This window comes from Lithobates pipiens, unplaced genomic scaffold (assembly GCF_037356315.1).
Source record: "Lithobates pipiens isolate NorthernLeopardFrog02 unplaced genomic scaffold, aLitPip1_a1.2 Scaffold_35, whole genome shotgun sequence".
Lineage (NCBI taxonomy): Eukaryota > Metazoa > Chordata > Amphibia > Anura > Ranidae > Lithobates > Lithobates pipiens.
In genome coordinates this window covers 12,314,992-12,342,940 of record NW_027507811.1, presented here as the reverse complement: position 1 = coordinate 12,342,940, position 27,949 = coordinate 12,314,992, and the positions used below count along the sequence as shown (strand labels likewise).

The 27,949-nt window shown below is 45.3% G+C and overlaps 3 protein-coding genes across 5 annotated transcripts in view; 2 read left to right on the top strand and 1 right to left on the bottom strand.

Moving 5' to 3' along the window:
* Positions 1–27,949, bottom strand: part of LOC143955620 (uncharacterized) — a 231,789-nt gene that overhangs the window by 38,529 nt on the left and 165,311 nt on the right. The gene's annotated exons all lie outside the window — the stretch shown is intronic.
* On the top strand, positions 315–9,080 carry LOC143955702 (uncharacterized). 3 transcript variants are annotated; one of them, XM_077465816.1, is made up of 7 exons: positions 315–716; positions 3,036–3,155; positions 3,365–3,499; positions 3,588–3,711; positions 3,828–3,925; positions 4,028–4,148; positions 5,102–9,080. In XM_077465816.1, exons 2-7 carry the CDS (start codon positions 3,060–3,062, stop codon positions 6,280–6,282), a joined length of 1,755 nt encoding a protein of 584 aa, XP_077321942.1. In that variant the 5' UTR covers positions 315–716; positions 3,036–3,059; the 3' UTR covers positions 6,283–9,080. The 3 variants fall into 3 exon arrangements, with proteins under 3 accessions (XP_077321942.1, XP_077321941.1, XP_077321940.1); XM_077465815.1 differs by having other exon boundaries at positions 315–719; XM_077465814.1 differs by having other exon boundaries at positions 315–3,155.
* Positions 21,878–27,949, top strand: part of LOC143955384 (uncharacterized) — a 44,159-nt gene continuing 38,087 nt past the window's right edge. The window contains exons 1-2 of the mRNA XM_077465443.1: positions 21,878–21,988; positions 22,577–22,696. Coding sequence (XP_077321569.1) covers positions 22,619–22,696 — 78 coding nt within the window. The 5' untranslated portion in view covers positions 21,878–21,988; positions 22,577–22,618. The remainder of the gene's footprint in view (positions 21,989–22,576; positions 22,697–27,949) is intronic.

Genomic DNA, 27,949 nt, shown 5'->3' with positions numbered 1-27,949 from the left:
ACATTTTTTGACCAATTTGTGCAGAAATCCATATCATTCCAAAAGGGTTCACATACTTTTTTTGCAACTGTATATACATAACTCAACATTATCAGACCCCTGTACCTCTACTCAATTGTTTCGATGATGCTATCTATATTTCTTGTTTTCTGTCGTCCTCTTCTCCTTTTTCCTTCCATGTTTCCCAGCATCAGGGTCTTTTCCAAGGAGTCCTGTCTTCGCATTAGTTGCCAGTGATCCATAAAAGGGAAGGAGGGAGTACCTGCACCTATTCGCTGAGGGAAAAGCCCTGGGTAATAGTATTGGTAATATGGTTTCACTACCCCTTGTAGCCGGAGATTCGGCTTGGCCAAACACCAATGGAGTTCACCCATTTGCGGGAAGACGGGTGAGGTCTGCAGAGCAGCGGATTGGTCTTGTCCTGGCCTTGGTGCGAGCAAGCGATTTAGTCAATCAAACGGCTCCTTCTGAAAAATCGAGGTTCTTCAATTATTTTTCCTTCGTAGCTGAGCTCCTCCATATTTCTTATAAATGTGTTTATCCCCTGAAAAATGTCTCCGTCTGCAGTTCCCCTGGGTTCCACAAAGTGCTGATCTACCTTCTACCGAGGGAAGGCTCCTACAGAAAGTCTCTATGATACAGAGAGGAAGTTCCAGGTGAGGGGTGAGTCGGGAAGAAGTAGAGAGGAGACATTGCTGGACCTGGCAGCAGAGGAGGTAGTAAGTGATGTGTGTCTATGTATATCAATATAAATGTATAGTAACCCTCTTAGATACCTCTATAGGGAAAACATTTTGTGTTAAGGTTTTACATTTTTGAGAAAAATATATATATATTTTTTTTTTTACTCGATGTGTACCCAATTTTTCAGGGGGGGCAGGTGAGGCTTTTGTTCGGAAGAAGAAGACAAATAAAAAAGTTTATGGAAGAAAGATGAAAAATTTTTAGAAAAATCTAAATTTTCAGTAATTTTTCCAATGCCCTTGTTGCACAACTGCAGAGGTTCACTCCAAAATGTTATTTTTCGAAACGTGTTGATTCCTGCTTAGGGTTCAAGCCAAATCTGAAGTTCACCCTTCACTATAGGAAAAAGCGTTTGTCTCTTTCGATGTTATGTCACCCGGGCGCACCCGGGTATAAAGGATCTGTTTGAGTAGTGGACAGGTTCTCGTGTTTCCTGGTCATGGTATAGCTAGTTGTAGTTGGTCACACTCAACTGGACTTGTTCTGTAATGTTGACATAGACATTGTTTCTGAAAGCCACTTCTTCAGGCTGAGCCCTTGTGTCCATGAAGGTTCTCTTGTATCTAGGTCATGGTATATATAGTAGTAGTCAATCACAGTCAACTGGACTTGTTCTGTAATGTTGAAGACATTTTGTAGCTTCTAAAAGCCACGTTTTCAGGCTGAGCCCTTGTGTCCATGAAGGTTCTCTTGTATCTAGGTCATGGTATATCTAGTAGTAGTCAATCACATTCAAGTGGACTTGTTTTGTAAAATTAAAGATGTTTCAAAGCCTTTCCAAGCCTCTTCTTTAAGCCAAGCCCACGTGTCCAAGAAGGTTCTCTTGTATCCAGGTCATGGTATATCTAGTAGTAGTCAATCACAGTCAACTGGACTTGTTCTGTAATGTTGAAGACATTTTGTAGCTTCTAAAAGCCACTTTTTCAGGCTGAGCCCTTGTGTCCATGAAGGTTCTCTTGTATCCAGGTCATGGTATATCTAGTAGTATTCAATCACAGTCAACTGGACTTGTTCTGTAATGTTGAAGACTTTTTTTTAGCTTCTAAAAGCCACGTCTTCAGGCTGAGCCCTTGTGTCCATGAAGGTTCTCTTGTATCTAGGTCATGGTATATCTAGTAGTAGTCAATCACATTCAAGTGGACTTGTTTTGTAACATTAAAGATGTTTCAAAGCCTCTCCAAGCCTCTTCTTTAGGCCAAGCCCATGTGTCCATGAAGGTTCTCTTGTATCCAGGTCATGGTATATCTAGTAGTATTCAATCACATTTAACTGGACTTGTTCTGTAATGTTGAAGACATTTTGTAGCTTCTAAAAGCCACTTTTTCAGGCAGAGCCCTTGTGTCCATGAAGGTTCTCTTGTATCTAGGTCATGGTATATCTAGTAGTAGTCAATCACATTCAACCAAACTTGTTTTGTAACATTAAAGGTGTTTCAAAGCCTTTCCAAGCCTCTTCTTTAAGCCAAGCCCTTGTGTCCATGAAGGTTCTCTTGTATCCAGGTCATGGTATATGTAGTAGTATTCAATCACAGTCAACTGGACTTGTTCTGTAATGTTGAAGACTTTTTTTATCTTCTGAAAGCCATGTCTTCAGGCTGAGTTCTTGTGTCCATGAAGGTTCTCTTGTATCCAGGTCATGGCATATCTAGTAGTAGTCAATCACATTTAAGTGGACTTGTTTTGTAACATTGAAGATGTTTCAAAGCTTCTCCAGGCCTCTTCTTTAGTCCAAGCCCATGTGTCCATGAAGGTTCTCTTGTATCCAGGTCATGGTATATGTAGTAGCATTCAATCACAGTCAACTGGACTTGTTCTGTAATGTTGAAGACATTTTGTAGCTTCTAAAAGACACTTTTTCAGGCTGAGCCCTTGTGTCCATGAATGTTCTCTTGTATCTAGGTCATGGTATATCTAGTAGTAGTCACTCACATTCAACCAAACTTGTTTTGTAACATTAAAGGTGTTTCAAAGCCTCTCCAAGCCCTTTCTTTAAGCCAAGCCCATGTGTCCATGAAGGGTCTCTTGTATCCAGGTCATGGTATATCTAGTAGTATTCAATCACAGTCAACTGGACTTGTTCTGTATTGTTGAAGACGTTTTTTTAGCTTCTGAAAGCCACGTCTTCAGGCTGAGCCCTTGTGTCCATGAAGATTCTCTTGTATCTAGGTCATGGTATAGCTAGTAGTAGTCAATCACATTCAACTGGACTTGTTGTTTCAAAGCCTCTTTTTCAGGCTAGCGCATGTGTCTGTGAAGGTTCTTCTTTATCCTTAGCTTGGTATCCATTCACAGAGAGGAGCGTTCTGCATAGATCACATGACCACCTCAAAGAGGATGGAGGAGGACCGAAGTCACATGACTAAGAAGATATTAAACCTCACCTTGGAGATCATCTGCCTGCTGACCGGAGAGGTGAGGAGGATTCTGGGAGGTTACATGACATCACTCTTATCTCTATTAATAAAACACAGACCTGACCGGAGAGGTGAGGAGGATTCTGGGAGGTCACATGACATCGCTCTTATCTCTATTAATAAAACATAGACCTGACCGGAGAGGTGAGGAGGATTCTGGGAGGTCACATGACATCACTCTTATTTCACATTGCTTTTTCTATGTAGAGTTTTCCTCCTCTGAAAGATGAAGACCAACTAACCTTTACAGTGCCTCCACCTCGATCCTTGATACTTAAGAGAAACAATGAGAAGAAGATTCTCAAGATCATTAAGAAGATGATGGAGCTGCTAGCAGGAGAGGTGAGGGGGATTCTGGGAATTCTGGGACATTATCCAGTAACAGACAAGGGATGTGTCTGGATGGTGACTGTATCATTGTGTGTGTCAGGTTCCTATAAGGTGTCAGGATGTCACTGTCTATTTCTCCATGGAGGAGTGGGAGTATTTAGAAGGACACAAGGATCTCTACAAGGACGTCATGATGGACAATCAGCCGCCCCTCACATCACCGGGTAAGAGGAGACTTTATTGTAAAGGAGAGAGCAGTACAGAGGCTCCACCTAGATCCCCCATCATCTGATAAACACATAGAAACAATGTATTCAGTCAGTGTGTGTGTTTCCTACAGATGGATCCAGTAATGGGAACCCACCAGAGAGATGTCCCCGTCCTCTGTATTCCCGGGATTCCACACAGGAGGATCACACCTATGCTCAACATTGTCAGGTCAATGTTTGGTCAAAAAAGTGACTCCTGTATATACCTGTACAGCACTTTTACTTTTCACATGTTTTATAGATGTTGTTTTCCATCATTCTGTTGGTTTAGGGTGAAGAACAGATTCATATTAAAGTTGAGGTTATGGAGGAAGAAGAAGAGCAGCCAACAGAGAAGGATACAGTGAAGGTGACAATTAAGGAGGAGGACATTCCTACAGAGATCCAGACAGGTGAGTCTCAGACTTTATATTGGTCCCCTCTGAAGCCATGGCTCTGTGGTGTCGCTATGGGGGTGGGGACTGCACCCATGTTACACCCGTCAGAGGGGTGACACCACTGGCGTAGCATCAGGGGTCGCCCCTGCAGGTGATTGGTTGTTAGAATGCAGGATGGTCCTAGCAACCAACCACCAGCGTGCAGCTTGTATCACCCAGCCGTCTGTCCAGACCTGCTGTGCTAGGTAAGACAGGAGGAGGAGACAATGAGGTGGTGATGTGGGTGGGGGAGCTGAGGATATTAATGAGGGGAGGGGTCTGAGGACATTAATGGGGGAGGATATTAATGGAGGGGGGGCTATGGACATTAATGGAGAGAGAGCTGGGGACATTCATTTTTTTTTTAGGGGGGGGGGCTATAGACATTAATGGAGGGGGAGCTGGGAAAGAAGTCTCGACCCTTTTTTTTTTTTTTTTTTGCGCTATACCAAGCCGCATGGTGCTGCAGAACCATGTGGTTTGGCATGCAATAAAATGTGCCGATGTGCGGGGGTGCCATTTACGGGTTAGTGTGTGACAGCTCGAGGCTGCACAAAGTATGTGGTGCAGTCAATCACTCTGTGGGGGGGGGGGGGGTCAATGATGTAAGGGTGGAGTGGAGGCTCTTGGGTAAGGGGGGGACACTAAAATAAAGGTTCCCCCTTACATCAATGTCCTCTCTGTGCAGACTCTGGTGTAAAGGAGAACTCTGATATAAGGGAGTGACACCAAGTTTTACCGAACCAGGTGGCACAAACCCTAGTGACTCCACTGCCATGGCTAAAGGAACACTTAAGAAGCCCAGATGACCCATTTAGAAGTTCACTTTACGGGAAGAGTGACTTGGACATAGGGCCAGCATTAAGTCTGGTCTTTTTTTGCCTAAAGCCAACCTTTACAATAATATTTTTTATATAATTTTTATCCAGGACATGGAAAAGACCTCAAGGTTTCCTCAGGAGATCATCAAAGATCCTCAAAAGATCATCAAAGATCCTCAGTAGATCATCAAAGATCCTCAGTAGACCACCCAAGATCCTCAGTAGATCATCAAAGATCTTCAGAAGATCATCAAAGATCCTCAGGAGATCATCAAAGATCCTCAGTAGATCATCCAAGATCCTCAGAAGATCATCAAAGATTCTCAGGAGATCATCAAAGATTCTCAGGAGATCATCAAAGAGTCTCAGGAGATCATCAAAGAGTCTCAGGAGATCATCAAAGAGTCTCAGGAGATCATCAAAGATTCTCAGGAGATCATCAGAGATCCTCAGTAGATCATCCAAGATCCTCAGTAGATCATCAGAGTTCATCTCCCAGTTGTAAAAATAGAGGTGAAGGCGACGCACAAGATCCACAGAGACAAAATGTTGATTCCAAATCACTAGATCCCTCTAACAAAGGGGAGTCAAACGCTGGATACGAAGAGGAAAATTTATACGCCTGCCCCGATTGCGGGAAATGGTTTTGTCTGAAATCGCGTCTCAACGCCCACATGAGATACCACATGACAGAGAAGCCCTATCCGTGCTCCGTGTGCGGGAAGGGCTATTTATCGAAAGCCCAGCTGGTCGATCACCAGAGAGTTCACACCGGAGAGAAACCTTTCTCTTGCTCGGAGTGCGGGAAGAGTTTCTCCTTTAAAGGCAACCTCGTCGAGCATCAGAAGCGTCACTTAGGGGAGTCCCATACTTGTTCTGTGTGCGGGAAAACTTTTTTGCTAAGGACCTATCTTGTCAGACACCTGAGATTTCACACGGGCGAGAAGCTTCATGCCTGTTCGGAGTGTGGGAAATGTTTTATCCGTAAATCAGAACTGGTTGTGCATGAGAGGTACCACACGGGGGAGAAGCCGTATTCCTGCCCGGAGTGCGGAAAACGTTTTGTACGTAAGTGCCACCTCGGCGTACATCTGAGATATCACACGGGAGAGAAGCCTCATTCCTGCCCCCAGTGCGGGAAAGGTTTCACGCGCAAGTCAGACCTCGCTGCACATGAAAAAACTCACAAAGTTGAGAAGCCAGTTTCTTGCCTAGTGTGCGGGAAATTTTTCACTCGGAAAGTCATGCTTGCCAGACATCGGAGAACTCACATGGCTAAAAACACGTGAATAGGCGAATGGGGAAGCCACGCGGGTGACTGGTCTAGTCATAGTGTGGGAAATGTTTCTAAAGAACAGTTAAGCTCATTAAAAAGGTTCTGAGGGAAATATCAAAACTGGCTGAACTCTGCTAAAATTGCCTGCTTGTTAGGCCAACTCACCAAGCTACAAATTCACTTGGTTATCTCTCGGCTCCACTATTACAACGCCCTTCTCATTGGATTATATCTGCACCAACCATCCCACATTCAGTCTATCATGAATGCTGATGCCAAACTCCACCTTATCAACCATTCTGTGTCCACCACCCTTCTCTGCCGATCCCTCCATTGGCTTCTATTCAGTGTCCTCCACCGCTCTCTGCCAATCCCTTCACTGGCCTCCAATCCCTTCAGTGTCCTCCATCCCTCTCTTCCAAGACCTCCATTGGCTTCTATTCAGTCTCCTCCACCGCTCTCTGCCAATCCCTCCACTGGCTTTCATTCAGTGTCCTCCATCCCTCTCTTCCATTACCTCCATTGGCTTCTATTCAGTGTCCTCCACCCCTCTCTACCAATCCTTCCACTGGCTTCCATTCAGTGTCCTCTACCCCTTTCTGCCAATCCCTCCACTGGCCTCCATTCAGTGTTCTCCATCCCTCTCTTCCAAGACCTCCATTGGCTTCTATTCAGTCTCCTCCACCGCTCTCTGCCAATTCCTCCACTGGCCTCCATTCAGTGTCCTCCACCCCTCTCTTCCAATACCTCTATTGGCTTCCATTCAGTGTCCTCCACCCCTCTCTGACAATCCTTCCACTGGCTTTCATTCAGTGTCCTCCATCCCTCTCTTCCAAGACCTCCATTGACTTCTATTCCGTGTCCTCCACCCCTCTCTGCCAATCTTTCTACTGGCCTCCATTCAGTGTCCTCTATCCCTTTCTTCCAAGACCTCCATTGGCTTCTATTCGGTGTCCTCCACCCCTCTCTGCCAATCCCACCACTGGCCCCCCTCAGTGTCCTCCACCCCTCTCTGCCGTTCCCTCCACTGGCTTCCATTCAATGTTCTCCACCCCTCTCTGCCAATCCCTCCACTTGCCTCCATTCAGTGTCTGCCACCCCTCTCTGCCAATCCCTCCACTGGCTTCCATTCAATGTTCTCCACCCCTTTCTGCCAATCCCTCCACTGGCCTCCATTCAGTGTTCTCCATCCCTCTCTTCCAAGACCTCCATTGGCTTCTATTCAGTCTCCTCCACTGCTCTCTGCCAATTCCTCCACTGGCCTCCATTCAGTGTCCTCCACCCCTCTCTTCCAATACCTCTATTGGCTTCCATTCAGTGTCCTCTATCCCTTTCTTCCAAGACCTCCATTGGCTTCTATTCGGTGTCCTCCACCCATCTCTGCCAATCCCACCACTGGCCCCCCTCAGTGTCCTCCACCCCTCTCTGCCGTTCCCTCCACTGGCTTCCATTCAGTGTCCTCTACCCCTTTCTCCCAATCCCTCCACTGGCCTCCATTCAGTGTTCTCCATCCCTCTCTTCCAAGACCTCCATTGGCTTCTATTCAGTCTCCTCCACCGCTCTCTGCCAATTCCTCCACTGGCCTCCATTCAGTGTCCTCCACCCCTCTCTTCCAATACCTCTATTGGCTTCCATTCAGTGTCCTCCACCCCTCTCTGACAATCCTTCCACTGGCTTCCATTCAGTGTCCTCCATCCCTCTCTTCCAAGACCTCCATTGACTTCTATTCCGTGTCCTCCACCCCTCTCTGCCAATCTTTCTACTGGCCTCCATTCAGTGTCCTCTATCCCTTTCTTCCAAGACCTCCATTGGCTTCTATTCGGTGTCCTCCACCCCTCTCTGCCAATCCCACCACTGGCCCCCCTCAGTGTCCTCCACCCCTCTCTGCCGTTCCCTCCACTGGCTTCCATTCAATGTTCTCCACCCCTCTCTGCCAATCCCTCCACTTGCCTCCATTCAGTGTCTGCCACCCCTCTCTGGCAATCCCTCCACTGGCTTCCATTCAGTGTCCTCCATCCCTCTCTGCCAATCCCTCCACTGGCTTCCATTCAGTGTCCTCCACCCCTCTCTGTCAATCCCTCCACTGGCTTCCATTCAATGTCCTCCATTCCTTTCTGCCAATCCCTACACTGCTTTCAAATCACCCAATGAATACAATTCAGAACACCAACAACAACATACAAAACCATACACAACTCTGCCCCAAGCTATGTCACCAACCTCATCTCGAAATATCACCCAAACCAACCTCTCTGCTCCTCCCATGATCCCTTATCACCTCCTCCCACGCTCACCTCCAGGACTTCTCCAGAGCCTCTCCTTTCCTCTAGAACTTCCTACTCCAAACTGTCTGGCCATCACCCACTATGTCCATCTTTACCTGATCCCTGAAAAATCACCTCTGCAGGGAACCTATCCCAACCACCACCTAACAACTGAAATTTGACTTTCTCTATCAACTCACAATTATTGCCTCCTCTCATGCTCAACTCCAGGATTTCTCCAGAACCTCTTTCATCCTCTGGAACCCCTTACCCAATCAGACTGGCTATCTCCTACTATATCCACCTTTTTAGGTAATTCCAGAAAACTCAACTCTGCATGGAAACCTATCCCGACACCAACTGGAATTTTATTTTGTCCATCCACTCACAGTTATCACTTTTTTTTTGTCTCATTTACCCTATTCATTTAGATTGTAAGCTCTCATGAGCAGGCCCTCTTGTATTGGATTGTATCGTAACTGTACTGTCCCCCTTTATATTGTAAAGCTCTAAGTGTTGGCTCTATATAAAACCGGTATAATAATAACCATCAGAGAAGGCCTCACATTATTGGTCAACCCTTGCCCTGAGCGAGGGGTATAATTTAGGGGCACATACAAACTCACCCATTGCTCTACATCAGATGTATGATAAAGATTCCAGTAAGATACTGTGATAACTTTTTTTGACAGGGCGACGTACAAAATTATCATGGAGTGATGGCAGACTATCAATCATTGCAGCAGAAAAGAATGCTTGCAGCACCGCTCCAAACGAAATGGGAACCTCTTACCCAGAACCACAAAAAAGTGGGCGTGCCTGTATAACAATCCAGAGGGTAACTCCTGCATGAATAGAGGGGCCGCTGCTCTTTTGACCAGCCCATGCTACACTATAGGACCCTATGACTAAGCTCTGGTCAGCGAGGGCGAAACACGTTGGGGAGGACATGGTTTCACAGAGACGTGAATGTAGCACGTCTATGTAGCACGGGATGGTCAGGAGAGTGGTGGTCCCTCTATTCTTGCAGCAGAAAAGCCCACATATTTGGAAATTCTTTCACAATATTTTGACTGGGTATAGGTAAGCACCCTGGATCTCAAGCACAAAGACTGGGTGGAAAGCATTAAAGAAATTGTTCACGGTGGGTGGCCAAGGGTGAAGATCCGGAAGGCTTCTCGCTTACATAGCTTCTGGTGTCTCCTCCCTGCGTCTAAATCTCCCCCGATTGACTCAATTCCGAACTCTCTCCTACCCGATGGATCCCCCTGGTGAGCCTCTTGGAAGTGCCGGGGTACTGGGTATTTGTCTATTAGATTTATAATACCACATTTGTGTTCTCCTATTCTGACTCTCGTAGGACACGAAGTCCGACCCACATAGAGACGACCACGAGGGCAGACAATACCATCAACCACATATTCTGTTCCGCAGTTCAGGAACTGTTTTAGCTTGTGGATCCTTCCATCTCTCCCCACTACAGTTTTCTTCCTGTGCCACATGTACATGCACGTGCCGCAGTATTTAACACTACACTTATAGCTCCCTTTTTGGTTGAATATTGTTGACCATATACTAGTGAGTTTAGTGTCAGGAAGGAACTTCTACCCTGTTGGAGGCAACTCCACCGCAACTGTAGACACTTGCAGACTAAATGATAGAAAGGATAATGCCTTGTTGAGGTCAGAGGAGAATGGGCAGACTGGTTCCAGATGATAGAAAGGCGACAGGATCTCAAATAACCTCTCGTTACAACCAAGGTGTGCAGAATACCATCTCTGAACACACAACACATCCAACCTTGAAGCAGCCATCTCTCGTGTTTACAGAAAATGGTGAGAAAAAGGAGAAAATATCCAGTGAGCGGCAGTTGTGTGGAGGAAATAACCTTGTTGATGTCAGAGGAGAATGGGCATACTCAAATAACCACTCGTTACAACCAAGGTATGCAGAATAGCATCTCTGAATGCACAACACATGGAACCTCGAAGCAGATGGTCTACAGCAGCAGAAGACCACACCGGGCGCCACTCCTGTCGGCTAAGAACAGGAAACTGAGGCTACAATTGGCACAGGATCACCAAAATCAGACAATAGAAGATTTAAAAAAAACATTGCCTGGTCTGATGAGTCTGGATTTCAGCTGTGACATTCAGATGGTGGGGGCATAAACAACATGAAAGCATGGATCCATCCTGCCTTGTATCACCGCTTCAGGCTGGTGGTGATGGCCTAATGGTGTGGGAGATATTTTCTTGGCATACTTTGGGCCCCTTAGTACCAATTGACCATTGTTTAAACACCACGGCCTACCTGAGTATTGTTGCTGACCATGTCCATCCCTTTATGACTACAGTGTCCCCATCTTCTGATGGCTCCTTCCAGCAGGATAATGCACCATGTCACAAAGCTCCAACCATCTCACCACTGGACAATGAGGTCACTGTCCTCCAATGGCCTCCACACTCACCAGATCCAGTGACCTCCACACTCACCAGATCTCATCCAATAGAGCACCTTTGGGATGTGGTGGAAGGGGGGATCGGCATCATGAATGTGTAGCAGCCGACAAATCTGCAGCAACTGTGTGATGTTATCAGGTCACTATGGAGCAAAATCTCTGAGGAACGTTTCCAACAGCGCGTTGAATCTATGCCAATTAAGGCAGTTCTGAAGGCAAAAGTGGGTCCAAACCGGTACTAGCAAGGTGTACCTAAAAAACAGTATCCGGTGAGTGTATGTCCACTAGAGTAGAGAAGCCTTTCTACACCTTTTCAACACAGAGGAACCCTTGAAATCAGGGCCGTTTTTAAGGCAGGGCAAAAGGGGCAGCTGCCCTGGGCCCTGTCATTGTTGTGGGGCCCAAAGCAGCTGCTTCATACTTGCCAACTATCCTGGTTTAAATTCCCTCTTCCCTTGAAGCTTTAGTCCTGTGCTGTGTCCCGATATCTCAGTGTGAAGTGCTGCTACTAATGCTGCCCAGCTCTGCCCTATTGTTGTGTACAGATGACTCACCTGCAGACCCTGTGTTTACATGTAAATTACCAGAATTCATATGTAAATAGTAGAGGCCGGGGCATTGATATGTATATTATGCCCCCCTGAGGTCATATCCACAGTAATCTCTAGCAACCTATCAACAAGCAGAAATCATGTGCTGTAACCACTAGCAACTAATCAGTGAGCCATAATGTGTGCTGTAACCTCTAATAACCAGTCAGTGAGCGGTAATGATACACTGTAACCTCTAGCAACCAGTCAGTGAGCGGTAATGATACACTGTAACCTCTAACAACCAGTCAGTGAGTGGTAATGATACACTGTAACCTCTAACAACCAGTCAGTGAGTGGTAATGATACACTGTAACCTCTAACAACCAGTCAGTGAGCGGTAATGATACACTGTAATCTCTAACAACCAGTCAGTGAGCGGTAATGATACACTGTAACCTCTGGCAACCGATCACAATAGCTGCCTGATCTGATTCAGTAAACTGATTTTGAGTCTAGCTGCTATTTATTGTATGTCTCAGAGCAGGTGGAGAGCAAAACTGCATGGAGGGGGGCCCCAAGAAAAGTTTTGCCCGGGGTCCAATCAATATTAAAGACGGCCCTGCTTGAAATAGTTCTCCGGCCTCAGGGAACCCACTGCTAAAAATTTGAAATCTACAACTCATGATACATTAGTGTGATGATCAGTGGGGAGAATGCTCAAGTCCGTTCATTCGGAAAGACCGTCGGACCTAGTCTGTCGAAAAGTCCGGTCATGTTGTACGAAAGGCAGGCTCTTATATTGGGGGTCAGTGGAATGAAAGTGACTTCCATTGGTGGTGGGCAGTTGAAGGAACGCTCCCCTTACAGTGGTTGTCAGAATACCAGCTTAAAAAGACAGCAAAAAAAGATCATTGGTGTCATGCCATTGGCTCAGCCCAGCCTTCTATTAATCCAAAGTCTGAAGTACTACAATTAATTCAAAACAAACATAAGATAAGCTGTTACCAGACTTCCACAAATCCAAGACTATGTAGGCACCATCATAAGGGAGGTAAAGCTAAAGTTTAAAGAAACCCTAGCAATCTCTGAAGGAACCTGAGGGTTCCACAGAACTGTGGTTGAGAAGGGCTCATCTAGTAGATGGGTAGACATAAAGGAGGAGGTTCACGTGCTCATTGCTCAATAACAATCCGGTACTTTGACACGTTCAATTGGTATTAAGGGGGGCTAAGTAAACATTTGACACAAGCACTGCTTAGAGTCCAGGGATCTCAAACTGGCGGCCCTCCAGCTGTTGAGAAACTCCAAGTCCCATGAGGCATTGTAAGTAGTGATGGCCGAACGGTTCGCCCGGCGGTCGTTTCGCGGCGAATTTCGGCCGTTCGCGGTCCGCTCGTTCGCTCGACTATTGGCGTCGTTCGCCCCGGCGGACTTACGTGTTTAATGTGTAAAAGAACTTTGACCTATGATGACACATCCATCATGGGGTACAGGACAGCCAATTGAGACATGACAGCACATGGACACTTGGACATTCCCCCTAACCTATAAATACACCCGATCCGGCGGCCATTTTACATTCTTTCTTCTGTCACTATAGGGAAAGGTTGCTGTGTGGAGTAGGGAGAGATAAATCGCTAACTATTTGGTACACAAAAGTTCTTTTCAGGACTGGTATAGGTGTTAGGTGTATATAGGTTTGCTGTGCTACTGATTGTTGCAGCAGCCTGAGTGTCTTTTGTCAGTTTAGAGAAAGGGACAGAGCGCTGTGTCTGCTGCTATTTTAGGGACAGCCAGATTAGTCATCATCATCATCATCATCATCATTAGCTGTTACTATCAGGTCCACAAAAGAGCTATTCGAGTAACCAGTAATTGTTCCAGTCTCCTCTTTTTTGCCAGTTTGTATAGGGACAGGCAGGAAGCTGTGTGTCAGGCAGTGAGGGTCAGTTTAAAGAGTTGCTGTTACTATTAGTTCCACAAAGGTTATTTTCAGGACTGGTATCAGTGGTACGGTAATAGGCTTGTACACGTATAATATTCTTTCTTCCAAATATAGAAAGAATATTATACTTGACTGCTGCCCTTCTGCTGCAGTCTGCTAATCATTCACAACTCACTTGTTCCACAAAGCTCTTTATCAGGACTGGTAACTTGGTCTGTGTAGGGTGCTATAGTACATAGGGTTGAGTGCGGTACAGTCTGCTGTTCTGTAAGGACCGCTATCGGTCCACAATAGATAGGGTTGAGGTGCACCACTGCTGACCGCTGCCCTATACTGCAGCAGTCATTCAGCAGTATAGGGACTGACGTACAGTCTGCTAATCAGTCACACACAACCTACTTGGTCCACAAAGGTCCTTATAAGGACTGGTAACTTGGTGAAGGGTGCTACAGTACATAGGGTTGAGTGCGGTACAGTCTGCTGTTCTGTAAGGACCGCTATCGGTCCACAATAGATAGGGTTGAGGTGCACCACTGCTGACCGCTGCCCTATACTGCAGCAGTCCTTCATTGGTATAGGGACTGACGTAAAGTCTTCTAATCAGTCACACACAACCTGCTTGGTCCACAAAAGTTCTTATAAGGACTGGTAACTTGGTCTAGGGTGCTACAGTACATAGGGTTGAGTGAGGTAAGTCTGCTATTCTATAAGGACTGGTATCGGTCCACAATACATAGGGTTGAGGTGCACTACTGCTGACCGCTGCCCTATACTGCAGCAGTCATTCAGCAGTATAGGGACTGACGTACAGTCTGCTAATCAGTCACACACAACCTACTTGGTCCACAAAGGTCCTTATAAGGACTGGTAACTTGGTGAAGGGTGCTACAGTACATAGGGTTGAGTGAGGTACAGTCTGCTATTCTATAAGGACTGGTATCGGTCCACAATACATAGGGTTGAGGTGCACTACTGCTGACCGCTGCCCTATACTGCAGCAGTCCTTCATTGGTAGGAGAATGAAGAGGACGACATTATCCTGGATGATGAGCAGGAGCCAGGCCACCACACCGCTTCCACTTTAGTGCAAATGGGGGCCTTCATGCTCCAGTGTTTTAATAGGGACCCCCGTATAAAAAGCATAAGGGTCAAGGACCAGTACTGGGTGGCAACGTACTTAGACCCCCGGTACAAACACAAAATGTCGGAAATGTTACCGCCGTCGCAGAGGGCTGTCAGAATGCAGCACTTCCAGGCCTTGCTTCGAGAAATGCTGCATTCTGCTTTTGCGTGCGCTGGCAGAGGAGCAATTCCCACTCCCAGAGAAGGATTTGCGGCTACCAATCCAACAGCGCCTGCAAGAAGAGGCCGGTTTGAAGATGTGTTGGTGACTTCGGATATGAGGTCATTCTTTCAGCTGACCCATCGACAGGTGTCATCCGGATCCAGCATCAGGGAACGCCTAGACCATCAGGTGTCCGACTACATCGGGTTAACGGCCGATGTGGACGCTCTGAGGAGTGATGAACCCCTGGACTACTGGGTGGGCAGGCTTGACCTCTGGCCAGAGCTTGCCCAATTTGCAATTGAACTGTTGGCTTGCCCCTCATCCAGTGTCCTGTCCGAAAGGACGTTCAGCGCAGCAGGGGGGATCGTGACTGATAAGCGCACTCGCCTAGCTCACGACAGAGTTAACTACCTCACATTTCTAAAAATGAATGAGGCATGGATCTCGGAGGAATTCAACACATGTGACCAGTAGACCATGTATATGTCTATAAACTATTTTTTTAACCAGTTGCCGACCGCCGCACGACGATGTACGTCGACAGCATGGCACGGGCAGGCATATTGGCGTACATGTACGTCCCTGCCTTCCCGCGGGTCGGGGGCCCGATCGGGCCCCCGCCCGGTGCCTGCGGCGGTCGGTTTTCGTCCGGGAGCGATCCGGGACGAGGGGGCGGCCATTCATTCATGGCCACCCCCTCGCAATCGCTCCCGACGAATAGAAATCCCCCGTGACATCACTTCCTCTCCTGTAATGTAAACACAGGAGAGGAAGTGATGTATTCTCTCCTCCGTGTCGGTATTTTTCGTTCCGACACGGAGGAGAGCGGATCGGTGAGTTGCACCAACACTCTACACACACAGTAGAACATGCCAGGCACACTCACACCCCCCCTTTACCCCCCGATCACCCCCCCAATTACCCCTGCCCCCCAGTCACAGTGACACCAATGTCATTTTTTTTTTTTTTTTTTTGCATTGGTGTCATTTGTGACTGTAATAACTGTTAGGGCAGTTAGGGTTAGCCCCCTTTAGTTCTAATGTACCCCCCTAACCCCCCCAATAAAGGTTTAACCCCGTGATCACCCCCCGTCGCCAGTGTCACTAAGGCTGGGTTCACATTGCAGCGGTTTATGAGAACGAATGTGATTCGCACCGCACTGCAGTGCAAATCACATCCGATCTCTGTGCGATTCGAGTTCAGCCATTCGCCACACCCGCCGCACCCGCCGCAAATTCGCACGGGACCCTTTTTTTGGCCCGCAGCAGAATCGGATCGCATGGGTGTTCACACCATGCGATCCGAGTTTGCAGATCGCACTGCGATATTCGAACTGATCTGGGGGTGTCAGTAACATTTCACTGACACTCCCAGCAGTTCGCATAGGGCAGTGTGAACTGCCGCCGGGAGGCATGCGATGCGGGAACCCGCCGCGGATTCGTGGCGTTTCCGCATCGCTCCAGTGTGAACCCAGCCTAATAAGCGATCATTTTTCTGATCGCCGTATTAGTGTCACAGGTGACGCTAGTTAGGCAGGTAGGTATTTAGGTTCGCCGCAGCTTTTTATAGCGCCAGGGACCCCCATATACTACCGCATAAAGCCCCCTGATTGCCCCCTAGTTAACCCTTTCACCAGTGATCACCATATAACTGTTACAGGTGACGCTGGTTGGTTAGTTATTTTTTTATAGTTTCAGGGCACCCGCCATTTATTACCTAATAAAGGTTTAACCCCCTGATCACCCGGCGGGTGTCATTTGTGACTAATAACTGTTAGGGCAGTTAGGGTTAGCCCCCTTTAGTTCTAAGGTACCCCCTAACCCCCCAATAAAGGTTTAACCCCGTGATCACCCCCCGTCGCCAGTGTCACTAAGGCTGGGTTCACATTGCAGCGGTTTATGAGAACGGATGTGATTCGCACCGCACTGCAGTGCAAATCACATCCGATCTCTGTGCGATTCGAGTTCAGCTATACAGATAGTATGGCTGAATTCGTGTCGCACCAGCCGCACCCGCCGCAAACTCGCACGGGACCCTTTTTTTGGTCCGCAGCAGAATCGGATCGCATGGGTGTTCACACCATGCGATCCAAGTTTGCAGATCGCACTGCGATATGCGAACTGATCTGGGGGTGTCATTAACATTTCACTGACACTCCCAGCAGTTCGCATAGGGCAGTGTGAACTGCCGCCGGGAGGCATGCGATGCGGGAACCCGCCGCGCATTCGTGGCGTTCCCGCATCGCTCCAGTGTGAACCCAGCCTAATAAGCGATCGTTTTTCTGATCGCTGTATTAGTGTCACAGGTGACGCTAGTTAGGCAGGTAGGTATTTAGGTTCGCCCCAGCTTTTTATAGCGCCAGGGACCCCCATATACTACCGCATGAAGCCCCCTGATTGCCCCCTAGTTAACCCTTTCACCAGTGATCACCATATAACTGTTACAGGTGACGCTGGTTGGTTAGTTATTTTTTTATAGTTTCAGGGCACCCGCCATTTATTACGTAGTCTCACTAGTGTACCCCTAAATTTAGGGGTGTCTACTTTCCAAAATGGGGTCATTTGGGGGGGTTTGGGCCATCTTGGCATTTTATGGCCTTCAAAACTGTAACGCCCTTAGAAAGCCTGAAGGCGGTGCTTGGTTTTCGGGGCCCCGTACGCGGCTAGGCTCCCAAAAAGTCCCACATATGTGGTATCCCCGTACTCAGGAGAAGCAGCAGAATTTATTTTGGGGTGTCATTTCACATATGCCCATGGCATGCGTGAGCAATATATCATTTAGTGACAACTTTGTGAAAAAAAAAAAAAAAGTTTGTAATTTTCCCGCAACTTGTGGCAAAATATAAAATATTCCATGGACTCAACATGCCTCTCAGCAAATAGCTTGGGGTGTCTACTTTCTAAAATGGGGTCATTTGTGGGGGTTTTGTGCCATCTTGGCATTTTATGGCCTTCAAAACTGTAATAGGTAGTGAGAAGTGAACTCAAAAATTTACGCCCTTAGAAAGCCTGAAGACGGTGCTTGGTTTTCGGGGCCCCGTACGCGGCTAGGCTCCCAAAAAGTCCCACATATGTGGTATCCCCGTACTCAGGAGAAGCAGCAGAATTTATTTTGGGGTGTCATTTCACATATGCCCATGGCATGCATGAGCAATATATCATTTAGTGACAACTTTGTGAAAAAAAAAAAAAAAAAAAGTTTGTAATTTTCCCGCAACTTGTGGCAAAATATAAAATATTCCATGAACTCAACATGCCTCTCAGCAAATAGCTTGGGGTGTCTACTTTCTAAAATGGGGTCATTTGTGGGGGTTTTGTGCCATCTTGGCATTTTATGGCCTTCAAAACTGTAATAGGTAGTGAGAAGTGAACTCAAAAATTTACGCCCTTAGAAAGCCTGAAGGCGGTGCTTGGTTTTCGGGGTCCCGTACGCGGCTAGGCTCCCAAAAAGTCCCACATATGTGGTATCCCCGTACTCAGGAGAAGCAGCAGAATTTATTTTGGGGTGTCATTTCACATATGCCCATAGCATGTGTGAGCAATATATCATTTAGTGACAACTTTGTGTAAAAAAAAAAAAATATTTTTTTTTTTGTCATTATTCAATCGCTTGAGGCAAAAAAATAAAATATTCAATGGGCTCAACATGCCTCTTATCAATTTCCTTAGGGGGTCTACTTTCCAAAATGGGGTCATTTGGGGGGGTTTTGTACTGCCCTGCCAATTTAGCACCTCAAAAAATGAGATAGGCAGTCGTAAACTAAAAGCTGCGTAAATTCCAGAAAACGTACCTTAGTTTGTAGATGTGACAACTTTTGCGCAAACCAATAAATATACAATTATTGACTTTTTTTTTACCAAAGACATGTGGCTGAATACATTTTGGCCTAAATGTATGACTAAAATTGAGTTTATTGGATTTTTCTAATAACAAAAAGTAGAAAATATCATTTTTTTTCAAAATTTGCGGTCTTTTTACGTTTATATCGCAAAAAATAAAAATCGCAGAGGCAATCAAATACCATCAAAAGAAAGCTCTATTTGTGGGAAGAAAAGGACGCAAATTTTGTTTGGGTACAACATTGCACGACCGCGCAATTACCAGTTAAAGCAGCGCAGTGCCAAAGTGTAAAAAGACCTCTGGTCATTTACCAGCAAAATGGTCCGGTCTGAAAGTGGTTAATCAAGCACACAGACCTTCTTTCTTCATTTGGCTCACTTCCTTGTCCCAAAAAAGCACACCGTACTATATGCCCCTACCCTCCTCTTTGAAGAGGTTGAGCGGTGTCATATTTCTACTGGGGCTGCTTATGAGGGGATCACACCATCCCTGTGCTGTGCTGACTTCCTCCTGGGGCTGCTTACGGTGCTGCTGTCAGTGCTGTATATCACGGTGCTGGTGTGAGTGCTTAATGTCACGCTGCTGATGTCAGTGCTCTCTGTCACGGTGCTGCTGTCAGTGCTGTATATCACAGTGCTGGTGTTAATGCTTTATGTCACGCTGCTGATGTCAGTGCCCTCTATCACGGTGCTGTTTTCAGATGACTCTATCACGGTGCTGATGTCAGTGCTGTATGTCACGCTTCTGATGTCAGTGCTCTCTATCAAGGTGCTGCTGTCAGTGCTGTATATCACGGTGCTGGTGTTAGTGCTTTATGTCACGCTGCTGATGTCAGTGCTCTCTATCACGGTGCTGTTGTCAGATGACTCTATCACGGTGCAGGTGTCATTGCTGTATGTCACGCTGCTGGTGATCATCTCCTGCACCCTCTTCTTTGCCTACTCTGGTCCCTGACCTTCCCTCTCCTCCATTGCCTTCATGCGCTCCACAGTCCTGAATTGTCAGAACAATTTCCCATATAAAAAAAGAATGCTTGTAGTTGTCGATCCCAAATTCACCTCATACATGTGTTATGTCATTGGCCATGTGGTGGGACTATGTTTGCCCAGCTAATAATTATCTTGTGGCTGCAAATTTGACCTAAAGGTTTGCGAAGTTCGCCTCCCATTGAAGTCAATGGGGCCCGCCGCGAACGTTCGGTTTCGCGAACGGTCGGCCTCGTTCGCGGTCCGCGTTCGCGAAACGTCCCGTCGGAAGTTTGTCCATCACTAATTGTAAGCCCTTGTACACACGGTCGGACATTCCGACAACCAAATCCATTGGATTTTGTCCGACGGATTTTGTCCGAAACTGTTGCATACACACGGTCGGGCAAAGTTGTCGGAAAATCCGATCGTTCAGAACATGATGACGTTATTTCATTACGACGGGACTACGTTCAGGCTAGTAGCCAATAGCTTTGGTGTAGGAATTTGATCTGAGCACGCGTGGCACTTTGTCCGATCGGAATTCTCTACACATGATCGGAGTATGTCCGATCGGAGCATTTTGTCAGAAAATTTTACCGACAAGTTGGAAAACTTGGTCCGTCGGATAACTCAGACGGAAACAGTCCGATGAAGACTACACACAGTCGGATTATCCGACAAAACGGTCCGATTCGGACACATTCCGTCGGAATCTCCGACCGTGTGTACAAGGGCTAAGGCTGACAGTTACAAGCGTGACTCCCACAGGCAGAGGCATGACGGGACTTGGAGTTTCACAACAGTTGGAGGGCCGCCAGTTTGAGACCCCTGGCTTCGAATATTGAAGAAGGGGATACACACCAAAAAGCTTGTCCTGAAAATTTGGATGTAAGTGCAAATAAAAAAAGTATCTTGGGTAGTACTGCATTGTTTTTATTTTCATAGTATTTTTTTTAGTCTTTTTTTTTAATTTCATGTCTTTTTTTTTTTAATTTATTTTCAGTCTTTTTTTGGTAATTTTTATGTTTTTATCTTTTCCTATTTTATTCTCCAGTTTCAAATTACTACAAACTTTTCCATGTTAGTGCAAATAAAACAAGTATCATGGGTAGCACTGCATTGTTTTTATTTTTATAGTATTTTTTTGTCATTTTTTTATTTTAATTTCATGTTTTTTTTTTTTCGTTTTTTTATTTATTTTCAGTCTTTTTTTGGTAATTTTTATGTTTTTATCTTTTCCTATTTTATTCTCCAGTTTCAAATTACTACAAACTTTTCGATGTTAGTGCAAATAAAACAAGTATCATGGGTAGCACTGCATTGTTTTTATTTTTATAGTATTTTTTTTGTCATTTTTTTATTTTAATTTCATGTCTTTTTTTTTCTTTTTTTTATTTATTTTCAGTCTTTTTTTGGTAATTTTTATGTTTTTATCTTTTCATATTTTATTCTTCAGTTTCAAATTACTACAAACTTTTCAATGTTAGTGCAAATAAAACAAGTATCATGGCTAGCACTGCATTGTTTTTATTTTCATAGTATTTTTTTTTTAATTTCATGTCTTTTTTTTTTCTTTTTTTTTATTTATTTTCAGTCTTTTTTTGGTAATTTTTATGTTTTTATCTTTTCCTATTTTATTCTCCAGTTTCAAATTACTACAAACTTTTCGAAGTTAGTGCAAATAAAAAAAGTATCATGGGTAGCACTGCATTGTTTTTATTTTTATAGTATTTTTTTTAGTCATTTTTTTATTTTAATTTCATGTCTTTTTTTTTATTTATTTTCAGTCTTTTTTTGGTAATTTTTATGTTTTTATCTTTTCAGATTTTATTCTTCAGTTCCAAATTACTACAAACTTTTCGATGTTAGTGCAAATAAAAAAAAAGTTTCATGGCTAGCACTGCATTGTTTTTGTTTTCGTAGTATATTTTTTTTGTCTTTTTTTTATTTCATGTCTTTTTTTTTCTTTTTTTTTATTTATTTTCAGTCTTTTTTTGGTAATTTTTATGTTTTTTATCTTTTCCTATTTTATTCTCCAGTTTCAAATTACTACAAACTTTTCGATGTTAGTGCAAATAAAACATGTATCACAGTATTCAATTGTTTTTTATTTCTATAGTAAATTTCGTCTTTTTTTATTATTTATTTTGCAGTCCTTTTTTTTTTTTGATTATTTTTTTAATTATTATATTTCAGTCTTTATTTTCAAATCATTACCAATTTTTTCGAAGGCTGCAGTTCCACCGAGCTCCACAAGCTGGTGATCTCACTTCTACCCAGACAGGAAGTCTCTATGGAAGACAGGAAGTGATGTCAGGTACGGATAGGAAGTGATGTCAGGTATAAATAGGAAGTAAGAGTCGAGTCGGGAGGAACTTGGAAGTAGAACGGAGATACTGCTGAAACTGGCAGCAGAGGAGGTAATAAGATATTATTTTATAATTATACCCAGGCAGTAACTCCCCCCCCCCCCCCCCGAATGTTCTTTTGTTGTCCAGGACTTGATGTTAAACACATGAAAATGCTTGTAAATACAGACTAATTTTATTTTTATCTACGTTTTATCATGCACCTCTATAGAAACCGATCCCTGATAAATAACGAGCTATTGATTACTGTTATCGGTGATAAATGTAATGTAAAACTTTATATATCGGTATTTGCCCCATTTTTAGTTTCCTCTACTCTACTCTGGAGGAAAAGTAATAATATCACCCACATGTATGGTGGACATTTTATAACCATCTGGTAAAGCACGATGGTGGTTGGTCACTTCGAAGGTTTAGAATGGAAATAGACATGAACTGGGTTGTGTGGCAGGGTTGGTTGTATTTTATTTCAAATGTTCTCCTGCTAAAGATGCCCCTCTCTTCTATCTCTGAAAGTTGGGTACAAGACGACCACCAGATCACCAGTAAGTTGAATGGGCGTCACATGATCTATCCCCATCCTAATGCATTGGAGAGGCCAGACAATTCTCATTTTTTTCTCGAATTACCCGTCTACAGAGAGGAACGTTCTCGATAGATCCAATCACCGCCTCAGTGAGGATGGAGGAAGACCAGAGTGGCATGACTGAGAAGATATTAGACCTCACCCTGGAGATCATCTACCTGCTGACCGGAGAGGTGAGGAGGATTCTGGGAGGTCACATGACATCACTCTTATCTCTATTAATAAAACACAGACCTGACCAGAGAGGTGAGGAGGATTCTGGGAAGGTCACATGACATCACTCTTATCTCTATTAATAAAAACACAGACCTGACCGGAGAGGTGAGGAGGATTCTGGGAGGTCACATGACATCACTCTTATCTCTATTATATAAAACACAGACCTGACCGGAGAGGTGAGGAGGATTCTGGGAGGTCACAAGACATCACTCTTATCTCTATTAATAAAACACAGACCTGACCGGAGAGGTGAGGAGGATTCTGGGAGGTCACATGACATTGCTCTTATCCCTATTAATAAAACACAGACCTGGCCGGAGAGGTGAGGAGGATTCTGGGAGGTCACGTGATATCACTCTTATCTCTATTATATAAAACACAGACCTGACCGGAGAGGTGAGGAGGATTCTGGGAGGTCACGTGACATCACTCTTATCTCTATTAATAAAACACAGACCTGACCGGAGAGGTGAGGAGGATTCTGGGAGGTCACATGACATCACTCTTATCTCTATTAATAAAACACAGACCTGACCGGAGAGGTGAGGAGGATTCTGGGAGGTCACATGACGTCACTCTTATCTCTATTATATAAAACACAGACCTGACCGGAGAGGTGAGGAGGATTCTGGGAGGTCACATGACATCACTCTTATCTCTATTAATAAAACACAGACCTGACTGGAGAGGTGAGGAGGATTCTGGGAGGTCACATGACATCACTCTTATCTCTATTAATAAAACACAGACCTGACCGGAGAGGTGAGGAGGATTCTGGGAGGTCACATGACATCACTCTTATCTCTATTATATAAAACACAGACCTGACCGGAGAGGTGAGGAGGATTCTGGGAGGTCACATGACATCACTCTTATCTCTATTAATAAAACACAGACCTGACCGGAGAGGTGAGGAGGATTCTGGGAGGTCACATGACATTGCTCTTATCCCTATTAATAAAACACAGACCTGGCCGGAGAGGTGAGGAGGATTCTGGGAGGTCACGTGATATCACTCTTATCTCTATTATATAAAACACAGACCTGACCGGAGAGGTGAGGAGGATTCTGGGAGGTCACATGACATCACTCTTATCTCTATTAATAAAACACAGACCTGACCGGGGAGGAGAGGAGGATTCTGGGAGGGTCAGGAGACTTCACAATCCTGCTGGAGACCTAAGAAGAACTCTGGTAGTGTCTTGACCTCATTGTTGTTCTTTTATTTTTTTTTACAAATATAACTTTATTCAACTCCAACCAAAAGGGCACACAGGACCCACAGTACATAATAAACAAAGTACATCAAGGCATAAGGCAGAAGGAGAGACGTAACATAAGTATCCTAAATATAAATATTCCTTCTTACAGCTCCATAAACAAAGTGAGACCAACCGACCATGGTCATCTCAGCCCTCTGCCCGCCCACATCACCTATAACCCGTAGGGGGAGGGCCCAGCGTGCCCAGTTTTCACTTTTTACCAGTAATAAAGAAAAAAGATAGAAGGGAAAAAAAAAAAAAAAAAAATAGGAAAATAAGAAGAGACATGGAAGAGATATGGGAGTACTCCATGACGGAGATATCTTGCTAGGGCGCCAACAGTCGACGACCCTCCAACGAGAATCGAAAGACACACCAAGCGTCCCATGTCTGTTTAAAGGTTTCTTGTTTGTTCAAAGAGGTTAAAATCAAATCCTCCATCTTCCTAATCTCTTCAATTCTTCTAACCCAGTGTGAAACCGACGGAGGGGTACGCTGCTTCCAATAAAGAGGAATACATGATTTCGCCGCGTTTACCAAATGCCGCAAAAGTGACTTTTTATAACATTTTATTGGAATCTGTGAGTGGTGGAGGAGGAAAAAGGCTGGTCCGTCCGGGATAGGATAGTCAATAAGTACTTGTATTATACGACGGACCTCTGTCCAGAAGTTCGTCAAACCCGGACAGGACCAGAAAACATGAAGCAGTGTACCCTCCTCAACTTCGCATCGCCAGCATCTGTCCGAAACAGATGGGAAACACCTGTGCAATTTAACCGGTGTCATATACCACCTAGTTAAAAGTTTAAAATTCGACTCCTGTGTCTTTGTACACGACGAGGTCGTAAGAGCTAAGTTAATAATGCGCTGACTCTGCGAGGGAGAGAACGAACAACCAAGATCCCTTTCCCATTTAGACAAACAGGACAGGTGAGGGTGATCCAGGTGTCCGTTCAGAAGATTGTAAGTCCGAGAAAGGACGTGAGCCAGCGGGCCCTCTTCCCTACATAAGATCTCAAACTCCGTCATGGTGCGCGCGAAAACCTGAGGATCGGAAATGGAGCGCAGAAAATGATTTAAGCGCACCGCTTTCCAGAAAGAAAGACAGAACAGACCTGCCTGGTCAGTCAAATCGGCAATAGATGGCCATTTCCCATCGATTACAAATCTGGACGCATGGTCTACATGTAGCTCACTAAGTGATTTATAATCTCCTGGGTAGATCCCTGGTTCAAAATGCGGGTTACCTAGGATCGGGTACAAGGGGGAAGACAATGACGTGATTTTGTTCTGAGAGGCGATCCTATATCCCACTCTTAGAGAGACCCCTATGGTAGGATGCGATCTCAGTTCCACTGGCAACGCCTGGAAGCACCACATGGCACTTCTCAGCGGAATGCGGGACTGAGATTGCTCCACTTGCACCCATAATTTGGTAGCACTGTTGCGATTCCAATCCAAAATCCTTCCAAGATGGGAGGCCACATAATAACGCTGTATATCGGGTAACGCCAACCCTCCCTGTTGTTTAGAGAGCGTCAGCTGTGGCCACCGAAGTCTAGGTTTCTTGTGCGCCCAAACAAATTGCATAATCACGGATTGTACCTGTTTAAAAAATGAAGAAGGGATCTTAATGGGAAGGGCCTGAAAAAGGTAATTAAATTTAGGAAGTATATTCATTTTTACCAAATTACATCTCCCAAACCAGGAGTGGAGCCCAGAGTGCCACTTTTGAAGCAAAATACGTGTTCTAATAAACAAAGGAGGGAAGTTCAACTTAAACGTATTCGCGACGTCCGGTGGGACATAAGTGCCCAGATATTTAAGTGCGGTGGTCGTCCATCTAAAACGGAAGTTCAATTGCACATCCCGAAGTAGCCCTGGGGGGACAGCCACCCCCATAGACTCCGATTTTGAAAAATTAATTTTCAAATGCGACATCTGCCCATATGTCTGGAATTCCCGAAGAAGATTCGGCAAAGAAGTTCTTGGGTTTGTCAAGGAAAACATCATATCATCTGCGTAAGCAGAGATCTTACATTCATTCCCACCCATGCGCAAACCCGTGATATCTGGGTTACGCCGGACCGACGCCAGAAAAGGTTCCAGGGATAATGCAAATAAAAGGGGCGATAGCGGGCAACCTTGTCTGGTCCCATTACCAATATTAATAGAAGAAGAGAGCACCCCATTTACCTTAATTTGCGCAGAGGGTCTTGAATATATTTTACTAATCCAAGTAAGCATCCGTTCACCTAATCCTACATGACGGAGAACCGAAAACATAAAAGGCCAGTGGACCCTATCAAAGGCTTTCTCCGCGTCTGTGTTCACAAAGACACACGGAGTGTTCGACACCTGAGCCTTATGTATCAGAGCCAGGACCTTGATGGTATTGTCCCTCGCCTCTCTAGAGGGAATGAAGCCTACTTGGTCTGCATGAATGAGAGATTGCAGATAGTGAGCTAAACGCATAGCAAGAATTTTAGAAAATAATTTTAAGTCCAGGTTAAGCAAGGAAATAGGCCTGTAGCTTCCGCACAGGCCTGGATCCTTATCTTCCTTGGGAATCAAGGAAATATGTGCCCTAAGGGTATCAAAAGCAAAGTCTCTTTCGGAACTCAGAGCATTAAACAAGTCAACCAATCGTGGGCCGAGGATGGGGAGAAAGACTTTATAATATTGCGCGGTATATCCATCCGGACCCGGCGCTTTACCCAGTTTCAGAGAGCCTACCACCCCCTGTACCTCCTGCAGGGTAATTGGTTCTTCTAGTAGTTCCCGATCCTCCGGCGACAAAGAGGGCAAGCCAGCTCCAACCACGTACCTGTCTATCTCCTCCTTCCCCGTCCCCGTATTTGGGAGATTATAAAGTTCAGAGTAAAACCTCCCAAAGGTCTCAGATATCTGCTTCGGCGTCGAGACCAACTTGCCGGTAGCATCTGAAATCTGTGATATAAAAGCAGCCGACTTCAAGTCCTTAACCGACTTGGCCAGAAGTTTCCCGCACTTATCTCCAGATTCGTATGTTAATTTACGACAGAACTGGAGTGCAGCCTTCGCTCTATAATGAAGAAGATCATTAATCTGGGAGCGAAGCGACCCCAGTTCAATCTCTAAAGGTCGTGAGGGGGCATGTTTATGTCGTGCTTCAACTCGGGCCAGCTCCTGAAACAGGCCATGCAACTGTTCGTTTCGCGCACGTTTAATACGTGTCCCGTGTTTAATCAACACCCCACGCAGAACTACTTTATGAGCTTCCCAGATCATGCCCGGATCAGAACCCTCCAGTTCATTCTCTTGAAAATAGAGTTCCATTGCTCTAGTCACATCTACGAGGACATCTGGTATCTGAAGGAGACTCTCATTCAGTCGCCAGAATAATGACCTGGATGAGGGATTTCCCGAAAGCACATAGGTGATCACAACAGGTGCATGGTCCGACCAGGTAATATGGCCAATAGCAGAAGATCTCACTAAATGTAGATGATCATGGGGAATCAAAAAAAAGTCTATCCGTGAGTAGGATTTATGGGGGGAGGAGTAAAACGAATAATCTCTCTCTCCAGAATGTTGAAGTCGCCAAACGTCCATTAGCTGGGCCGACTGTAGGCATTTAGTCACCCGTTTCCTAGCTGAGACTGGGATTGAAGAGGAGGAGGTAGAGGAATCCAAAACTGGAGAAAGAGGGATATTAAAGAGGAAGTAAACCCTGATGGGTTTACTTCCTCTTTTTTTCCCTGCAAAGGTAAAGCATAATGGACTACTATGCATCGCATAGTAGCTCATTATGTGTCACTTACCTGACACAGGAGCCAGCGAAGTCGCCGCTGTCACCTGTAGTCCGCCGCATCCATCTTGGTTGTGGCGTCTCTCGCAGCTCCGACGAATGACAGCGGAGAAGCCGCGATGACGTCACTCCCGCGCATGCGCACGGGAGTCGCG